The sequence below is a fragment of the Aspergillus brasiliensis genome, assembly GCF_001889945.1.
Source record: "Aspergillus brasiliensis CBS 101740 unplaced genomic scaffold ASPBRscaffold_10, whole genome shotgun sequence".
In the NCBI taxonomy this organism is placed as follows: Eukaryota; Fungi; Ascomycota; class Eurotiomycetes; order Eurotiales; family Aspergillaceae; genus Aspergillus; species Aspergillus brasiliensis.
The window spans coordinates 723570-739279 of NW_027137451.1; the positions used below are offsets into that span (position 1 = coordinate 723570).

Consider the following 15710-nt stretch of genomic DNA (forward strand, 5'->3'; position numbering starts at 1 on the left):
CAAACGACCCCGGGAAATTGGGGAAGAAACTAACTAACCTAGTAACCTTGAACTTACTAAGTAACTGGCTTACAAAAACTCTCATCCCATTGGTTCATTGGATAATCCACTCCACTTCATATTGACCCACACTAGTTAACTCACGTGCATATCTTGTCCGCCTCCATACCTTTTATCGAAGCGAACTGGAAGGACGGGATCTACGTCGGCTAATGGAGCTCGGATTTAACAAGCTCCCCCCCGATTACTGGTTTAGGAATTCGGTGTGAACTTGAATTGTGAACTTGTGGAGACTGGAGAGGCCAGCCGGCTTGCCGGCTGGTTGTTCGGTACTGTCTATTACTCGGTACGGAGTACTATTGTGGATACTTTCGAAGATACTACGTTTGTAGTATTACTGGTGATTGGTGTACGGAGTTACTGGAATTGCCAACTCTGGATATAATTGAGGATGTTTATGAATACTACATAGGTCAAGGTCTTTTGAATAAAGAGTTTAAATTGATTGAAATATGTAAGAACAAGACAAACTCCAACCATGCCGGTTCATAATCAGTCAGGCTGAACACGTAAGAACTATATACAAATGCATCTCAATGTCGAGGGAGAAAAATCTTTACAATACAGAAAGGTGGTGTGGATGACCATTTACAGACGGCTCTGCTGGGAGTCCTGACCCAAAGGCTTCGTCGAGAACGAGCCGAAGAAGGCGTTCAGGGCATCAACAGTGCCGCTGCCCTCGGACAGTTGCACGGTACAGGCGACGTGGCTGTCCGGGCGAGTGACCACGACACCACCCTTCTCCACGTCGAAGCCCAGCTTCTCGTGAGCGGCGTAGGTGGCCTGGGGCACCCGCACGTCGGGGATGTTGTCGGCATACAGGTGGTGGTGGTAGTCGCGGAGGACCTTGGGGATGGCGTCCACGTCGATCTGGTTCTTGTCGCCCGCGTAGACCACGCAGATGGAGAACAGCTTGGAGTGCGGCAGGTGGTTTTCGAAGAACGAGACATCAGCAATGTCGGAGCGGCGGTACACCGACAGGAAGGAGCGCTCCTTCTCGAGGTTGGCCGCCAGGTCGGCGATCGCCTTGCTGGTCTTGTCCTGCTTACCGGCGAAGATGAAGATCCGGAACGCACCGTTGGCCGGGATCTCCTGCTCCAGGTGCACGTGGTTGGAGTCGGCCAACCGGGTGACGGTGGTCGGCGTGAACGCGCGACCAGGGGTCAAACGGACACCGGGGACGTCGAACAGCGGGGACTGCGCGGGGTGGCTAGCATCCCAGGTGAAGACATTGGGCTTGTAGGCAACTCCGTAGCCACTGGTGAATTCACAGGAGGACTTGAAGGTCTTGACGAACTCGTCTTCCTCGCCGCCGGCCGCAGCCGTGGTGTGGCTGGCCTCACCGACCTCACCCGCAGTCGGACGACGCTTGGAGAACAAAGCGGCGTACTTGTTGTCGAAGCTGAGCAGAGTCTCGGCGATATCCTTGCGCTCGGTCTCGTATGTGCTGAGGATGGAGCGCTTCGCCAGACCGGACTCGACGGCGTGGAGCTTCCAGGCCATGTTGAGAGCATCGTGGAAAGCCGTGTTCATTCCCTGACCCGCCTTGGGCTGCAGCGATTGTTAGTGATCGAAATCCAACTGGAAATCGTCCGAGAGCGCAGGCACTTACGCTGTGGGTGTGGCAAGCATCGCCACCCATGAAAACACGCTCATCGAGAGTGTACTTCTCGGAGATACCCTGGCCTATCGGGTAGACGGAGTACCATTCCACGCGATCCCACTCGACCCAGTAGGGCTGAAGGATCTTCCGAGCGGTGGCCTGGACATCCTCTGCGGTGGCGGTCTTTCTGGGGTCGAAGTCGGGATCGTCCGAGGAAGCGATCTGGACATACAGACGGACCATGTTGTCCTCACGGGGAATAACCATGATCGAACCGGCATCAGAGTGGATAGTGCACTTGGTCTGTTGGCAGGCAGTTAGCGACCGTTCGCATCGTGATTGAGTTCGGATTATGCTTACCTCAATGTCGGGGAAGTTGGTCCTCACAACACCATCCATGACACCCCAGACGTAGGAGATGGGGTCCTTGTACTGGATCTGAATACCGAGCTGCTGTCTGATGAAACTGCGAGCACCTTCACCGCTGAACAGGTACTTCGTGCGAACGGTCTCGATCACGTTGGTGTCAATGCTCTTGAGCTGCACTTCCACGGGATAGGTCTCGTCCAAGCCATCGTTCTTGAAACCGACGATGGTCCAGGGTCTCTCGACCGTGGTACCGGCCTTCTCGATCTCATCCAAGAATACGCGCTCGATCTTACCCTGGTGAACCAGGGTGGTGAAGGGGTATCTCGTATCGATAAAGCGGGGGCAGCTGGGCCAGCTGCCAGTGCGGTGAATACCTTGGCCACCGGGGAGAGGATCCCAGAAGGCAACGTCGTACACCTTGGCGGGCTTGAAGGCCATGATTTGGCGCTTCAAGCCCAAGTTGCGCAGGATCTCGGTCGAACGAGGCTGGATACCATCGGCGCGGCCGGTGGCGGTCGGCACGGGACGGTTGTCGATGTGCTTGACCTTGTAGCCCCAACGGGACATGCAAAGGGAGAGGACAATGCCAACGGGACCAGCGCCCACGATGACGATGTCATACTTTTCTTGTTGTGAAGGGGCCATATTGGCAGGAGTATGTGTGCGCGCGTGATAAGCGGGTCAAGCTTCGGGGTGGTGGAGTGGGGAAGTTCGATAGATACGAAGTGGGGATGGGATGGGATTGGGTATAATTCACAAGGAAGACAGATTTAAAACATCACCCAAAGGCGAGAGAATTCAGAGAGAGATAAAATGAAGCTGATCTGAAAGAAGAATCTCCATGATGAAAGCGACGGGGACATGGTGATATAAATACCATGCGCTGAGCTGGGGTAGGGGACCCGAAGGCCACAGCGAGACGGACATTCGGGGAACCACAACGGCATTCATAGTCGGCTGGATCGTGGAGAGTTCGGGGGGGGAACAGCGTGGACGCGAGCGTGGGGACGAGCAGCGAAGCACCTCAGCACAGAGAGCGCTGGAAAACCGCGGTGTCAGCCATGCAGGGAGGCCAGAAAAGGGCCGTGGGTAGCCAATACTGGGGGGAGATCCACTGGGGCAGCGGAGACTTGGGAGGCGCTGGGACGACGCTGACTGGCGCACGCGGACTGCCGTCGTTCGATCCGAGCCCCCGGACTGCCTGGAGATGCACTTGGGATTTGCTGCGGCTAAGCAGCTCGGCAGGTGCAACAGCCAAACAAGGGCGGTATCCCACGTGACTGACCGCCGGTCTCCCGGTCATCCTTCCGATCCCCGTCTTGGGCAGTTTGCCGCTTGCCTCTTCCATGCATCTCAACACCTGAGGCAGCAGTCACTGACTCGGGTACAATGCCGATTAGTTAGCCTGCGGATTTCACTCGCGGAATTCCTTTACATTACTAGACTAGGCAGTAGTTACCATCGCGTACCAGATTCCCATCTAGATAGGTCCGTAGCCTTCTAGTTAATCAAGTACTGCAGAAATCAAGTAGCAGATAATTAACTGATCTGTTATCCAGCGAGATCAGTAAATGGTTATCTGCTCTGAAGCCAGTCCGATCTGGTACTGAAGTATATGTTTATCTTTTTCTTTACACCTTTTGCCGCTAACCGGGCCGCTCAGTTGTTACTAAGAAAGTCACGGTAACCGTTGCTTGTCTGCCTGAGGCCTCTTTCCTTTATGTCCACTCCCTTTATATCCTCTCAAGACTACCGGACAGTGGTTTGTGAGTGACAGTTGCATACTATGGTGTTCGTTTTCTCGCACAGCTCTGATCTAGCCTAACAAATAGCACGACTAGTATCACCGAAAAACTGCTGTTCAACTGTTTTGTTGCTTTTTTTTATCCCAAGACACAAATAGTAGCAGTGCAGTAGTAACTAGCTACACATCACACTAATCTCTCCAGGCTTTTATAGTACTTCTCTATGCGCACCGGGCGGGAAGACCTCCGTAGACGGATTTTCCCTTTGACAAGAGTGCCTTCGGGGTGTCATATGCCACAATCTGGCCGCTATCCATCACGGCAATCTTGTCAAAGTCCTGCACGGACTCTAGCTTGTGAGCGATGGCAATGATGGTTTGTTCTTGGAAATGCGTGCGAATGACGTTTTGCATTAGAGTATCGGTATCTGCATCGACACTGTTTGTTTGCAGCGCATTAGCTTATTAGCTTAGAAAATCATACAGTAACACCGTACCTGCTTGTGGCCTCATCAATGATGAGAATGCTGGATGGCTTACAGAGAGCCCGCGCCAGACAGAACAGTTGCTGCTGGCCTCGAGACAGAGTATCCTCGGTCATCTCTGCATCTAAACCACCTCTCGATTCAATGCACGACCATAGATTCACTGTCTGCAGCGCCCACTTGATAGTCTCTTCGGATGCGTTCCCTTCCGGGTTGGCGTTGAGTCGAATGCTCCCGTGGAGGAAGAAAGGTTGCTGCGGGATCGTGTTCACTCGGGAACGTAAAGCAGCGCTTGATACTTGGGAGATGTCTATCCCGTCAATCAATATGGAGCCGTGATGGATATGCAGTAGTTGCAAGATTGTCGATACAAGTGATGACTTTCCACTTTGAGATTGTTAGTGGGATCCAAGTTGAGTTGAGGTAACTACTGTACGAGACTAACCTGCCAGTTCTACCGCAAAGCGCAACCTTTTCACCAGCGCTGATGTTGAGATTGATGTTTCGGAGAACCGGCTCGGATGAGGGACTATATCGCAATGGTTAACGGACGGGTTCATTAAGCTCGGCTTTGGGACGTACCTGTAGGACGCAACAACGCCAGATATCTGAATGTCGCCCTTTTCCGGCCACAAGTTTGGCATGATCTCGAGCCCAGCAGCGGGATCCTCCGTCTCCCTTTGTTGAACATAACTGCGTATGCGAGAGACAGCTCCTATGGAAGTCTCGAGATCGATCCACTGCGTCACTAATACTTGGAGGGTCCCACTGAAGCAAACAATATTGAACAGCGAGATACCCAGCATGGCCATGTTGGAGTTGCCGACCATCGAGAGAGCAATCGCAACAACGACAACGGCAATCCCTGCAAGCAGCAGATCAAGCACAACGCTTAACCAGCGCTGTATGCAGTAGAGCGCGTAGAACGGCTTTTGTGAAGCCTCCAAGGTAGCCAGTGCTCGGCGTTTATAATCCTCTGACCATCCATAGGCTCGAATGCTCGGCAGGCCGCTCATCGCTTCGAGGAAGTTGGAGAAAAGCGGAGCTTTTGCCTCGATGTCGAGCAAGCGTATTTGTCGGGACGTGCGAACATAGGATGTCCCTACTAGATAAACCACTAGCATAACGAGTGGCAATACTGCTACTGCTGCATAGGACGAGCCGACAAACACCAAGATCCCTTCCACGAAGAAATCTAGAATTGCGTATGTAGTCAGCTCGAAGGCTTCGGGGAGTTCTCCATCCACCAACTCCAAGTCTTGGCTGAATCTGGGTAGAAAAGGATATTAGTCGATGGACACAACTTGGGATGAGAGGCGATGTAAAATTACCTATTAGTGGTGGTTCCAATGTCGGTTGATGTCACAACTGATGTCGTAGCACTGCGAAGCGTTAAAGTTGAGCTATGTGAGACCTACGGTGAGGTACTTACTTCATCGTCACACCCAAAAGAATCTCATGGAACCGCTGGGCAGTTTTCGGTATAATAAGCATGCCGAAAACCCTGGAAGAGGTGAGTCTTGACTCTGACGTAGGGTGGACTTCTAATTCATCCAATCTCTTACCAAATTGCAAAGAATGCAGAAGCAAGTGTCAGCACGCCCAACGCACCATAGACACCCAACCAGTACCAGATATCCTCGTTCGGTCGTTTCTCGTTGGCAACAGTCCACCATTGCAGCCAGATTTCTCAAAGCTATATTTAGTGAAGAATACTTGACAAAGGCAGAGATATCACTTACGTGGGAATGTCAGACCAAAAGTGAAGGCGCAAACGCACACAAAGAACAAGGCTAAAAGAGGCCTCCCTACAACGTTGAAGTAATACACAAACACGGAAAAGTCGCTTGAGCTCCGACTATATTGATCGGTGTCATCGTTGTTGTCTAGGTTCAAGTTCTTCAACGTCTCGTCATCGAGCAGCAGTTCAGATGATCTGGAAGTCACCATGGGCGTGGCGCTCCTTGTGAGGGTGCCGACGTAGCCCTCCCGAGCCGCGAGAGTATCGTATGTGCCTTGCTCTATGATATTCCCATCTCCGTTCAAAGAGATGATGTAATCAGCGAAGCGAAGGTGGTGGGCTAGACGCACGTTAGAAACTCGTACAATAAGCCCAAGAATTCACTGTGCAATCATACCTGAATTCGTCGCCAGGATGACCGTTAGCCCGGATCTCTTGATCAGACCTCCAGGTGAGAAGACTGCCTCTATGACTGCTCTCTCAGTCTCACGATCAAGTCCTGTTAGTACATCGTCGAGGACGAGGACACGCTCCCTCGAGTACAGTGCTCGCGCTAATGCCTGGGATAGAGTGAGCGAGGGTCATTTTTCTGCTCAGGGAATACTGAAGGCTTACAACTCGCATTTGCTGACCACCACTCAAACAAGACCCCCGGACGCCAACCCTGGTCTCGTCCCCAGCCGGAAGCTGCTGCAGGTCCGTCTTTAGAGAGCATGCCTGGACAACGGTATCGTACCATCCTTGATCCCACTGACATGAGCCGACAATGTTTTGTCGCACGGTTCCAAAGGTAATCCAAGGCGTTTGGCTACAATACGCAGCTGTTGCAAAATTCGTTGAGATGGTTCCCGAGACTTCTGCAACTTCTCCAAGTAAAAGCTTCAGCAATGTTGACTTTCTGCAACCAACAGGACCAACGAGCATGGTTATCAGCCCAGGATTGATTTGGAAGCTCAAGGATCTTAGCACTGGCTCGTCATCAACAGACCATGCCGCCGACAAATCTTGGGCGATGACACAAGGGACTTCTCCATCGTTGTGTGGCTCAGAAGTCTCGTGATCGATCACCCCAGAGGCAGCGCTGCGAATAATGCGATAATCCCTGCGTTCTGTTTCGAGCAAGAATTTCTGTATCCGCTGAAAGCAATTGACAACGGCCATCAAATCTTCGGATCCGTCAATGATGCTCATCAATGGGTGGTCAATCAGATAGAAAAGGGTCAATGCCGAGAATGCCATGCTATTTGTCAAAGCGCCGGAGTTCTGTGCCCAGGCTAGTACGGTATAGACACCAAAGCCAAACACCGGGGCAAGTGCCGAAGAGGCATACGCTGGATTCAGGTTAGATAGTGGCCTCTAAGCTGCGGGGGCATGCTTACAAAATGTAAGGATCAAAACATTGTAGAACCGGAATCGCAACGACGATTTAACATCCCGCGACCGAAGGTCACGAATATTGTTCGAGACCACCTCAGTCAGACCTGTCATTTTAATACTTTTCAGGACGCCGAGAGCCTGGGAGGTAACTGCAATGCGCTCCTCCACAGCTTCAAGCCATGTGCCCTGGGCGTCACCGGATGCGATTGCCAGAGGAACTCCAATGATGAGACAAGCTAACTCGGAATTAGTGTACGTCCTCTGTGCAAGATCTTCATAGCCTATACGTACCAATGATGACGACGACGGCAGCGATGGTAGCCAGGCCCAGTAGCCGGGCCATCAACCAGAACGCGAGACCAACTTCGATGAAGTTCGCGTAGAAATCATGGATGTGTCTGAGACCGACGGTGATCCGCTCAATAATCGGTGCTCATTAGAGTAAGTGCGCTTCCATCAGTCACGCCGGACGTGGTCATACGCAGAGTTTTGTTGAATATCAGAGTGACCAGGCTTCCCCTGATTATAGACACCAGACGGTAAGTCTTATGCTGATATACTGTGTAGGATACCTAAGCCAGCACAATGAGGTAAGTCCCGTTTGAATATCAGGGGTAAGACTGTGGAACTTACTGCAAGTCCTATGCAAACTACTGCGTATGCAGCGAGAAGGCCACCAGCGTACATTGTGGGATGGGGATGCTCGGGTTCCTTCATGAAGTTCAGCACTCGCTCCACCAGGAATGGTTGAGCTAGGTTGAAAATGGTATATGCGATGCGAGGCAGAATCCCCTCTGCGATCTCCCATTTATAATGCAACGCAAAGGTCCAAAGCAACGCATTCTGGTGGTACTTATCCGCTGCGGCTGGCTTAGGAGAAAGAATTATAGATAAGGGATGGGTGATTTGAGCACACCTTCCTGCCATGCTTCATCAAGCTGCTTCGGGTCTGATGCTGCTTGAATGGCACTATCAAGTGCGGGAAGACTGTCCAATGTGAGAGTAGTGTGGTATCCCCTCCAAAGGAGCCCGTTGAGCCACCAAAAGAGGCACGATTGAACGTGTTGGCTGTAGTCTCTAACGGACTGCTCTCATATTCTTTCTTCAACAATGATCACTTCTCTGTTGACTCAAGAACCAAGATAGTCAACTTGGCCACCCAGCTGACAGCAAACAGAATCACCACTGGGCGGCTACTCGGCATGATGGAAAGCGTCCGAAGGCGACACAGATCAACGAGTAGTGTCGAGCTCATGTAAAGACAGATCATTGTTGACGGACTTAGAGAGCGAAGATGCTCGAGATGGGAGAGGTAAACCAAGAAGACCGAACATATGAAGCTAGCAGCCGCGGTTGCCACTGTCATCCTTGTAGTTGGGATTGACGGTCTGCTCCATAGAAGGAGAAGAAGTAACTGAATGGCAATCTGTATAGCCAAAGCTGTCTAGTTTTACGCGTCAGACTGGTCATGAATGCCCTGAAAGATGTCACACCTGCTTTGCTGCGTACAACCATGACCGATTGACGACCTCCGTGGCATGATAAATTCTTCGAATGCGCAATGCTCCCAGTAGAAGAAATATCGATATCGGAATCAGGGTCAAGATTGATTCTTCGAACAGCAGAGTGAAATCGAATCCATTGTGGCAGGACTTGCTGACGAATGGGCCGAACCGATCCTCGTCGGACAGCAAACATGGCGGAGTTGGGTCCAACATGCCAGGCTCTATGAGTTAGGCAAGCCGGGGAATTCCAATGGCACGAGGTACTAGATAAGAGATGTCCCCACTGAAAAGATTCAGTATAGATAGATATATGCTATCCTGGCGTCTTTGCAGTCTCCAATCTTACTAAACTGCATCATGACTTTTTGCTGGTGCCTAGGAGGAGGTCTTACGTGAGATTAAGTCTATGAACCCTGTTCGGAAGTGGAGCAGCACCCTGTCGATCTGCGCAAAGCCAATAATTCAAAGGCAAATTGGTCTAGACCGATTATCTGTCTGAAATTGGGTTTAGTCGATCTCAAATTGGCAAGAAGCGTCGATGGGTCAGATACACCTTGTTTTGGCATCCTCTTATGTTTTGTCTTTCGGAGTAGTGTCATGATGGCTAGTTAGTTATCCAAGACGCCCAAAACGACGCGCTCGCGGCCAGCCTGACCATCAATTATCTAATTCAGCGGTCTTTGACTCGATTTAAAACCCAAATCCCTTGCTAATTTCAATACTGGTCTCAAGGATCTGGCCGATCAGCAAAGAATAAACGGGATTTGATCTTCCTGACTCATCTAATATTTCTGATCTCTTGATGTGACTGATTCTTATCTGCAAATGTTGCAGTACTAAATTACTTTGCCATAAACTAGTCACATAAATACAACGGAATATGAGAATATCGGGCTACTCAGCGTCAAGCGCTTGATAGCAGGATATCTATATGGTCAGCAGGCAAGATTATTACTCCTAACTCAAGGATACAGATAAAATACGGTCTGATTTTCTGTAGAAGAAGTAGAAAAGGAAGCTAAATGCTTTATAAGAATAGTAACCACAGATAATAAAACGCATTATACAGATACGGATTAAGAATGCATCTACAGCACCTGCGAAAGAGTAATATCCTCTAAGGACAACCTCTATCCCTTATTCTACTTCTCAACCTGACCCACCACCCAGTTAACTATCCAGTCAATTGATACAGACTACCTATACATTGACCCATAGTAATTGCTTCAATCAGTGGGAAAATAAGACTCTAGAAAATCCCCGTGTCAAGATGGCCTTATAGGTCGCGTGGTCCCAGCAGTGATGACGATTGTACATAATATGTGTGCTCACGCGGAACGGCAGGTTTCTAAACTTAAACCAAGGCCTCCAGTTCATACTGGCCAAGGAGAATCATTGCTCGCTTGTATGGCAGATAAGGTTATTCTCTATGTGGATGGATGAGCGCACCGTGGATACGACAGGACCTTTGGTGTGTTGGATGTTTCAGATGTAGCAAAGTAGTCCGAATCAAGCCAGTTGGGCTGGTACGCACGGAGAACATGCTTTCTCTGGTTGAACCATCGAGACACCGGCAATCTCGCACCAATTGGAACGATTAGTGCATCCACAGACTGCGCAGGGGCTACTCGGTATCGGTGCCTTGGAGGACGCCAGATTCTTGACAATTAGAATTGTGTGGTTTCCACCGGAGACGCGGAGAGTAGTTGCAAGCGAAATCGGAGCGCTCACTTCTCCAGTATACTGGGCGAGTCTCCTCGCACCTGCACCTGACTCGTACGCACTGCATACAGCCTGTTTGAGAGCGTGTGCGCCGGCCCGAGACATTTGCGAAGGCCTTAGGTGATTTGATTAGACAGAACAGTTTTGGGGTATCCGCTACGGCAAGCACGAGAATGCCATGGAGCAATGCTTTCATATCAACCGAGCAAGTTTTTCAAACTGACTAGAGTTTGATTGAGACTGTTAGCCCTCGCCAACAAGTGTGATGGATTGGGTCTTGGCGGGTACCCACGGGTTACCCAGGCTATCTCCATTTTGTATTAATTGAGCATAACTTCGATTCATAATTTGATGAGTGGCAAACCGAACTGCAACAGGAAACTTAGACGTTCTATAGTACATTTTTCATAGCACCCAATAAAGGCCCGCTGAGTCCATTGAATAAAAATAAGGAAGAGGCAATTTGCATCATATTCCCATCAACAATCCCGCATGGATCAGTTCTGCCCTTAATTCTTCACATTCGCCTGGCCGAGTTTTAACCTTAGTAAGGTTGTACGGAGGACATGGATCTACTATCTCCTGTTTCTCCTACCCACCCCTTCCAAGCCCTACCAACATTAATCCGTGTAGACACCCCCCAAAAGGACCAAATCTCCAATAAGCCAATAGCTCTAGATTGCATTAGTTCTATCCATAGCTTTTTCTATAACCAAGATACAACAGAGTGAAACATCTATCAACATGCCTCTTCTTGAAGCTCCAGCCGTTGTCGATACCAGTTATGAGGTTGTTGACACGCTCCATGGCATCTTTAGCTCTCATCCAGGCAACAGATCGGGTATGGTAAAAATGTTACTATCCACAGTACCTAAACCGTCCGATTTCTCTCACTACTAGATTCTACAATGCTGCAAAAGCAATCCTCCTCCGCGGGGCTGCCATGCACACACCCGAGGCCTCATTACTTTCAGATGCGCCCCATTTCAAGGCCATGGATCCCCTAATTGCACGGTTCCCTAGCAGTACAGGACCTTTCACTTGTCGGATAGAGATACAAACGGTAACCCCAGAGGCCTGGCTCTGAAATTTATACTGGATGAGTCACCTCGACACGTGCACGCAGATATCATCAACCATTCGACGCCGTTCTTCCCTGCCAGCAACGGGCCAGAGACATTAGCCTTCTTCCGCGTAGTTGCGTCGGGCACTGTCGGGTCTTTCCTATTGACACACCTAGCGGCACATGCATTTGTCTAGGCCAAGAAGCCCTTCCCCGCCAGCTTCGCGACGGAAGAGTACTTTGGCGTCAATGCTTTCGTGCTTGTTTCGAAAGAGGGAAAACGCACCTTCGTTTGATTTCGTCTTACACCATACTACGGTGAATCGTTTTTGAGTAGTGAGCAGATAAAGTCTGAAAGCAACAACACTACCTATTCCACGAGCTGGGTACTCATCTGCAGGAAAGGACGGTTGACTGTGAACTTTCGCACAGTTGGCAGACGATGGAGATATTACCTATGATTGCACCGTGCACTGTCCCGAATACCGTGTTGAAGTTAAATTGGGCAAAGTCTACTTGCATTCTGTCATGGAGAATAAAGAGACTGAACAGAGGAGTTTTATATTCGTTCCAGGGCCTAGAATAGAGGGTATTGAGTCCGTGGGTGATCTGCTGATTGATATTCGGGCGACGCGCAATTTAAGGTATCTGGATAACCAGACATAGTTTCACTTAGTAACTCTATTACCTATTAAATTGAATCATAGTTGTTACAGCACGGGTTGAAGTAGTGTTATATGCATGCCATAGTCTCGAGGGCCAGACTAACATGATAGAATTGCGTGACTATCGCCGCGACCCGACCACTTGAGAGGCGACGACGCGACTCACAGAGCAGTACCGGTGTCAGATCAGGCAAGGCGTCTTCCCCTGAAAGAATTTCTTCTCCAATCCAGACCACTTGAATGATCACAAGGCTTGCTTATCGTTAGAAAGGGCGTATCAAGTTCGAGTAGATTTCCTCAAACGCATACCGGTGCTTCCGAAAAGGGAAATCTACCCGCTTCTGCGGCGGCATCGACCAAACGGGTAACTCATGACTGCAGCTTTTGTGCGGCCATAGTTTAGATATAAATGAGCTCCTGAACAACAAAGTTCAGCTCTTTCAACCATCATTATCCTCTGTACTGGAAGTCTGCAATGGTAATAACCAGCCTTTTCCGAGCAGGATCCCTGCCCGAGAAAACTCCGACATACTTCGGTATCAGGTAACGGCGAGCATTTCCCCCATCCAAGAGACTCTATACTAACATGGACTAGGCTTGACACCGATGTGTTATGGCTTCCTGGGGATTCCTCAACAGCGGGATACTGCCATGTCACCGGAAAGGTTGTGATATGTCTCAATGAACCACTCTGTGTCAAAGACATCAAGCTGCACTTTGAGGGGCGCCGCTACATGAAGTACGAATACCCCAACTTCAACCGTGACTCGCGACTGACTATTTAACTCGATTAGCTGGGACCGGAATTTCCCAAATTTTCAGAGCTCTCATCAGCATATGCCATTCTGGGAGCGACTTTTCATGTATCAAACCTGGAACTTTTTGCATTCTAAAGGGACTTCATCACGAACTACTCTGGCACCCGGCAACCACGAGTTCCCGTTTACATTTTGTCTGTCAAACAACACACCAGATACGATTGAAGGCCTCGGCGATTGTCGTGTCAGATATCATTTAAAAGCCACTCTCGGTACAGCTGGGGGACGTCGTATCGAGGCCGACACACAGGTCAGGGTGCGTCGGATGTACAGGTCTCTGTTGGTGCCAGAGCCAAAGGTGAGAAACTACAAATATTGCTTCTGGTTCATCATTCAGCTGACTTCAATAGATGCTGCAAGACATATGGCCGCAAAAAATTATCTACCGTGTGTCGTTGCCTTTCCAGGCCTATACCTTCGGCAGTGTTATCCCCATCAAGTACCAATTTATCCCCCTGCGCAAAGGTCTCCAGATAGCAAGCATTCACTCTGAGGTCAAAGAGACTCACAAGGCCTTGCAACCTAGTCTCAGCACTCGGTCACGTATCGTCGCCAAGGACGATCATGACTCCAGCGACTGGGATGATTTCAGAGCAGTATCCGATGATGAAGGATGCTGGTATTCGACAACCCGCTTTCTTCGCCTGCCAAATGAACCGAAAGAATGTCTACAGAGCCTGACTACTAACTTCCTCCATATCGAGCACACGCTCAGCACGCAAATCAAGCTTTTGAACCCCGATGGTCATCACTCAGCGGTACGAGTTTCTGGTCCATTGTTTGTCCGTCCGTCTTACTGACCATATGCTAGGTTTTCTTGGATATACCTATTACCATTCACTTTGCCCTGCCACACTTGCCAGAGGACCCCTTTGTGTCCTCCTTGCTCCAGGCCCTCAGAGAGATCGACGAGTCGTGTGATCAGCCCCTTCCCTGTTATGATACCCACGCCTTGGACCGAAAGGCAGATGATATTCTGTCTGTAGCTGGTGATGATGCTGCGGGTCTCCCAGAGCCTCCAAGTTATTGCCAGCTGGGCAACATCTCGAAGCCACCGAGTTATGCAACTGCTGTTCTATCGGATGCCTCTCTCCCCGTACCATTTAACGAAGCTTACGTCTGACACAGCAGTCTGGATTCGACCTATCGTGCAGATATGATGCACATACCTACTCTAAATCACATCTAATCACTGCGACTCTTGCCAAGTACATAAGCAAACGCCTCGTCGAGAATTTGGAGCCCCTCCTCAATCTCCTGCGCCGAGACTGTCACCGGTGGCGCCAGACGGAAAACTCCTCCCATACCCGGTAGATTGACGACATTACACGATAACCCACAGGCCATCGCCCGGTCTGACACTTCCTGACCTAGTTCCGGGCCAGGAGCTCGAGTATCTCGATCGGAGATGATTTCAATTCCCTGCAAAAGACCTCGACCCCGCACATCGCCGATACACCAGTACTTCTCCTGAAGCTTCAACAAACCCTCTCGCAGCTGCGTACCACGCTCCTTCGCCTGATGACAGAGATCCTCTCGTTCCACAATCTCCAACACCTTATTCCCCACTGCCGCAGTGAGCGGATCATTCAGATGCGTTGTCAACCACAGAAATCCCGCATCCGCGCACCCCTGCGCAATCTCAGCCGTCGTACTCACTGACGCCAAAGGAAGCCCACATCCCAGGGTCTTCGACAGAGCCAGAATATCCGGGACTATTCCGGCCTGTTCGAACGCAAACATGTGACCAGTGCGACCGACTCCCGTCTGCGCCTCGTCCATGATGAGCAACATGCCCCGTTTCTTACACTCCATCGCCATGCGCTGCAAATATGCATCGGGGAGCTCAAGAATCCCGCCTGTGGAGAGAATAGGCTCCATGACGAACGCAGCTAGCGACCCTACACTCTGCCGGTCAATCATGGACCAACCAAAGGTTAACTCCGTCTCCCAGTCATATGTCCCGTCCGCCTTACGGAAGGGCGAGCGGTATGCATACGGGGCAGGAAAGGCAAGCTGGCCTGGCATGCAGGGACCACCGCATTTCCGGCCGGTGGAATACGTGGCCGATCCTGAACCCTGGGTAAGGCCGTGGTAACTGGCGCTGAAGGCGACTATTTCGAATTTGCCAGTGTATGCTTTGGCCATTTTTATGGCAGCTTCGATGGATTCGGAGCCGGTGTTCAGAAAGAAGGACTTCTCCAGCGGTGGAGGGAGGAAGCGGGCGAGACGTTCAGCCAGGTCCACTACTGGGTGGGTTATCATGTTGCTGAGGAGGTGGTCTAGCTGGGCGGCGTATTGTTGGATGATGGCCACAACCTCGGGGTGGGAGTGGCCTAACAGGGAGCTCATCTGGCCTGAGGTGAAGTCAAGAATACGACGGTTGTTGGAGTCATACAGCCGGGTGCCTTTGGCCTCGGTGATGATGACTGGGGAGATCGGGACTCCTGTGGACATGAGGTATTTGTTGGCTTTGGCAAAAAAGGCGGCGGTGGCGTCGGGAGTTGCCATGGTGTTCGATAGAAAAGTTTCTCTTTGATAATATAGGACTATAATGT

The 15710-nt window shown here is 50.4% G+C and overlaps 4 protein-coding genes across 4 annotated transcripts; 1 reads left to right on the top strand and 3 right to left on the bottom strand.

The window, feature by feature from the left end:
- Window positions 1-648: 648 nt before the first annotated feature.
- On the bottom strand, window positions 649-2677 carry ASPBRDRAFT_32370 (putative FAD monooxygenase; the record flags this gene model as incomplete). The annotated part of the gene is made up of 3 exons (XM_067623008.1): window positions 649-1611; window positions 1673-1966; window positions 2024-2677. 3 exons carry the CDS (start codon window positions 2675-2677, stop codon window positions 649-651), a joined length of 1911 nt encoding a protein of 636 aa, XP_067476785.1.
- A 1321-nt stretch (window positions 2678-3998) lies between these two features.
- On the bottom strand, window positions 3999-8583 carry ASPBRDRAFT_198193 (uncharacterized protein; the record flags this gene model as incomplete). The annotated part of the gene is made up of 16 exons (XM_067621182.1): window positions 3999-4215; window positions 4274-4648; window positions 4707-4790; window positions 4844-5530; window positions 5593-5643; window positions 5694-5765; window positions 5827-5950; window positions 6004-6342; window positions 6400-6562; window positions 6618-7333; window positions 7382-7615; window positions 7671-7811; window positions 7861-7951; window positions 8013-8239; window positions 8296-8366; window positions 8498-8583. The coding sequence occupies 16 exons, from the start codon at window positions 8581-8583 to the stop codon at window positions 3999-4001; spliced, it is 3678 nt and encodes a 1225-aa protein (XP_067476786.1).
- A 4226-nt stretch (window positions 8584-12809) lies between these two features.
- ASPBRDRAFT_198194 (arrestin family protein) lies at window positions 12810-14275 on the top strand (the record flags this gene model as incomplete). Its single annotated transcript, XM_067621183.1, has 5 exons — window positions 12810-12877; window positions 12930-13073; window positions 13129-13450; window positions 13503-13910; window positions 13964-14275. The coding sequence occupies 5 exons, from the start codon at window positions 12810-12812 to the stop codon at window positions 14273-14275; spliced, it is 1254 nt and encodes a 417-aa protein (XP_067476787.1).
- Window positions 14276-14337: 62 nt separating this feature from the next.
- On the bottom strand, window positions 14338-15663 carry ASPBRDRAFT_130748 (aspartate aminotransferase family protein; the record flags this gene model as incomplete). The annotated part of the gene is made up of 1 exon (XM_067618254.1): window positions 14338-15663. One exon carries the CDS (start codon window positions 15661-15663, stop codon window positions 14338-14340), a length of 1326 nt encoding a protein of 441 aa, XP_067476788.1.
- Between the last annotated feature and the right edge of the window lie 47 nt (window positions 15664-15710).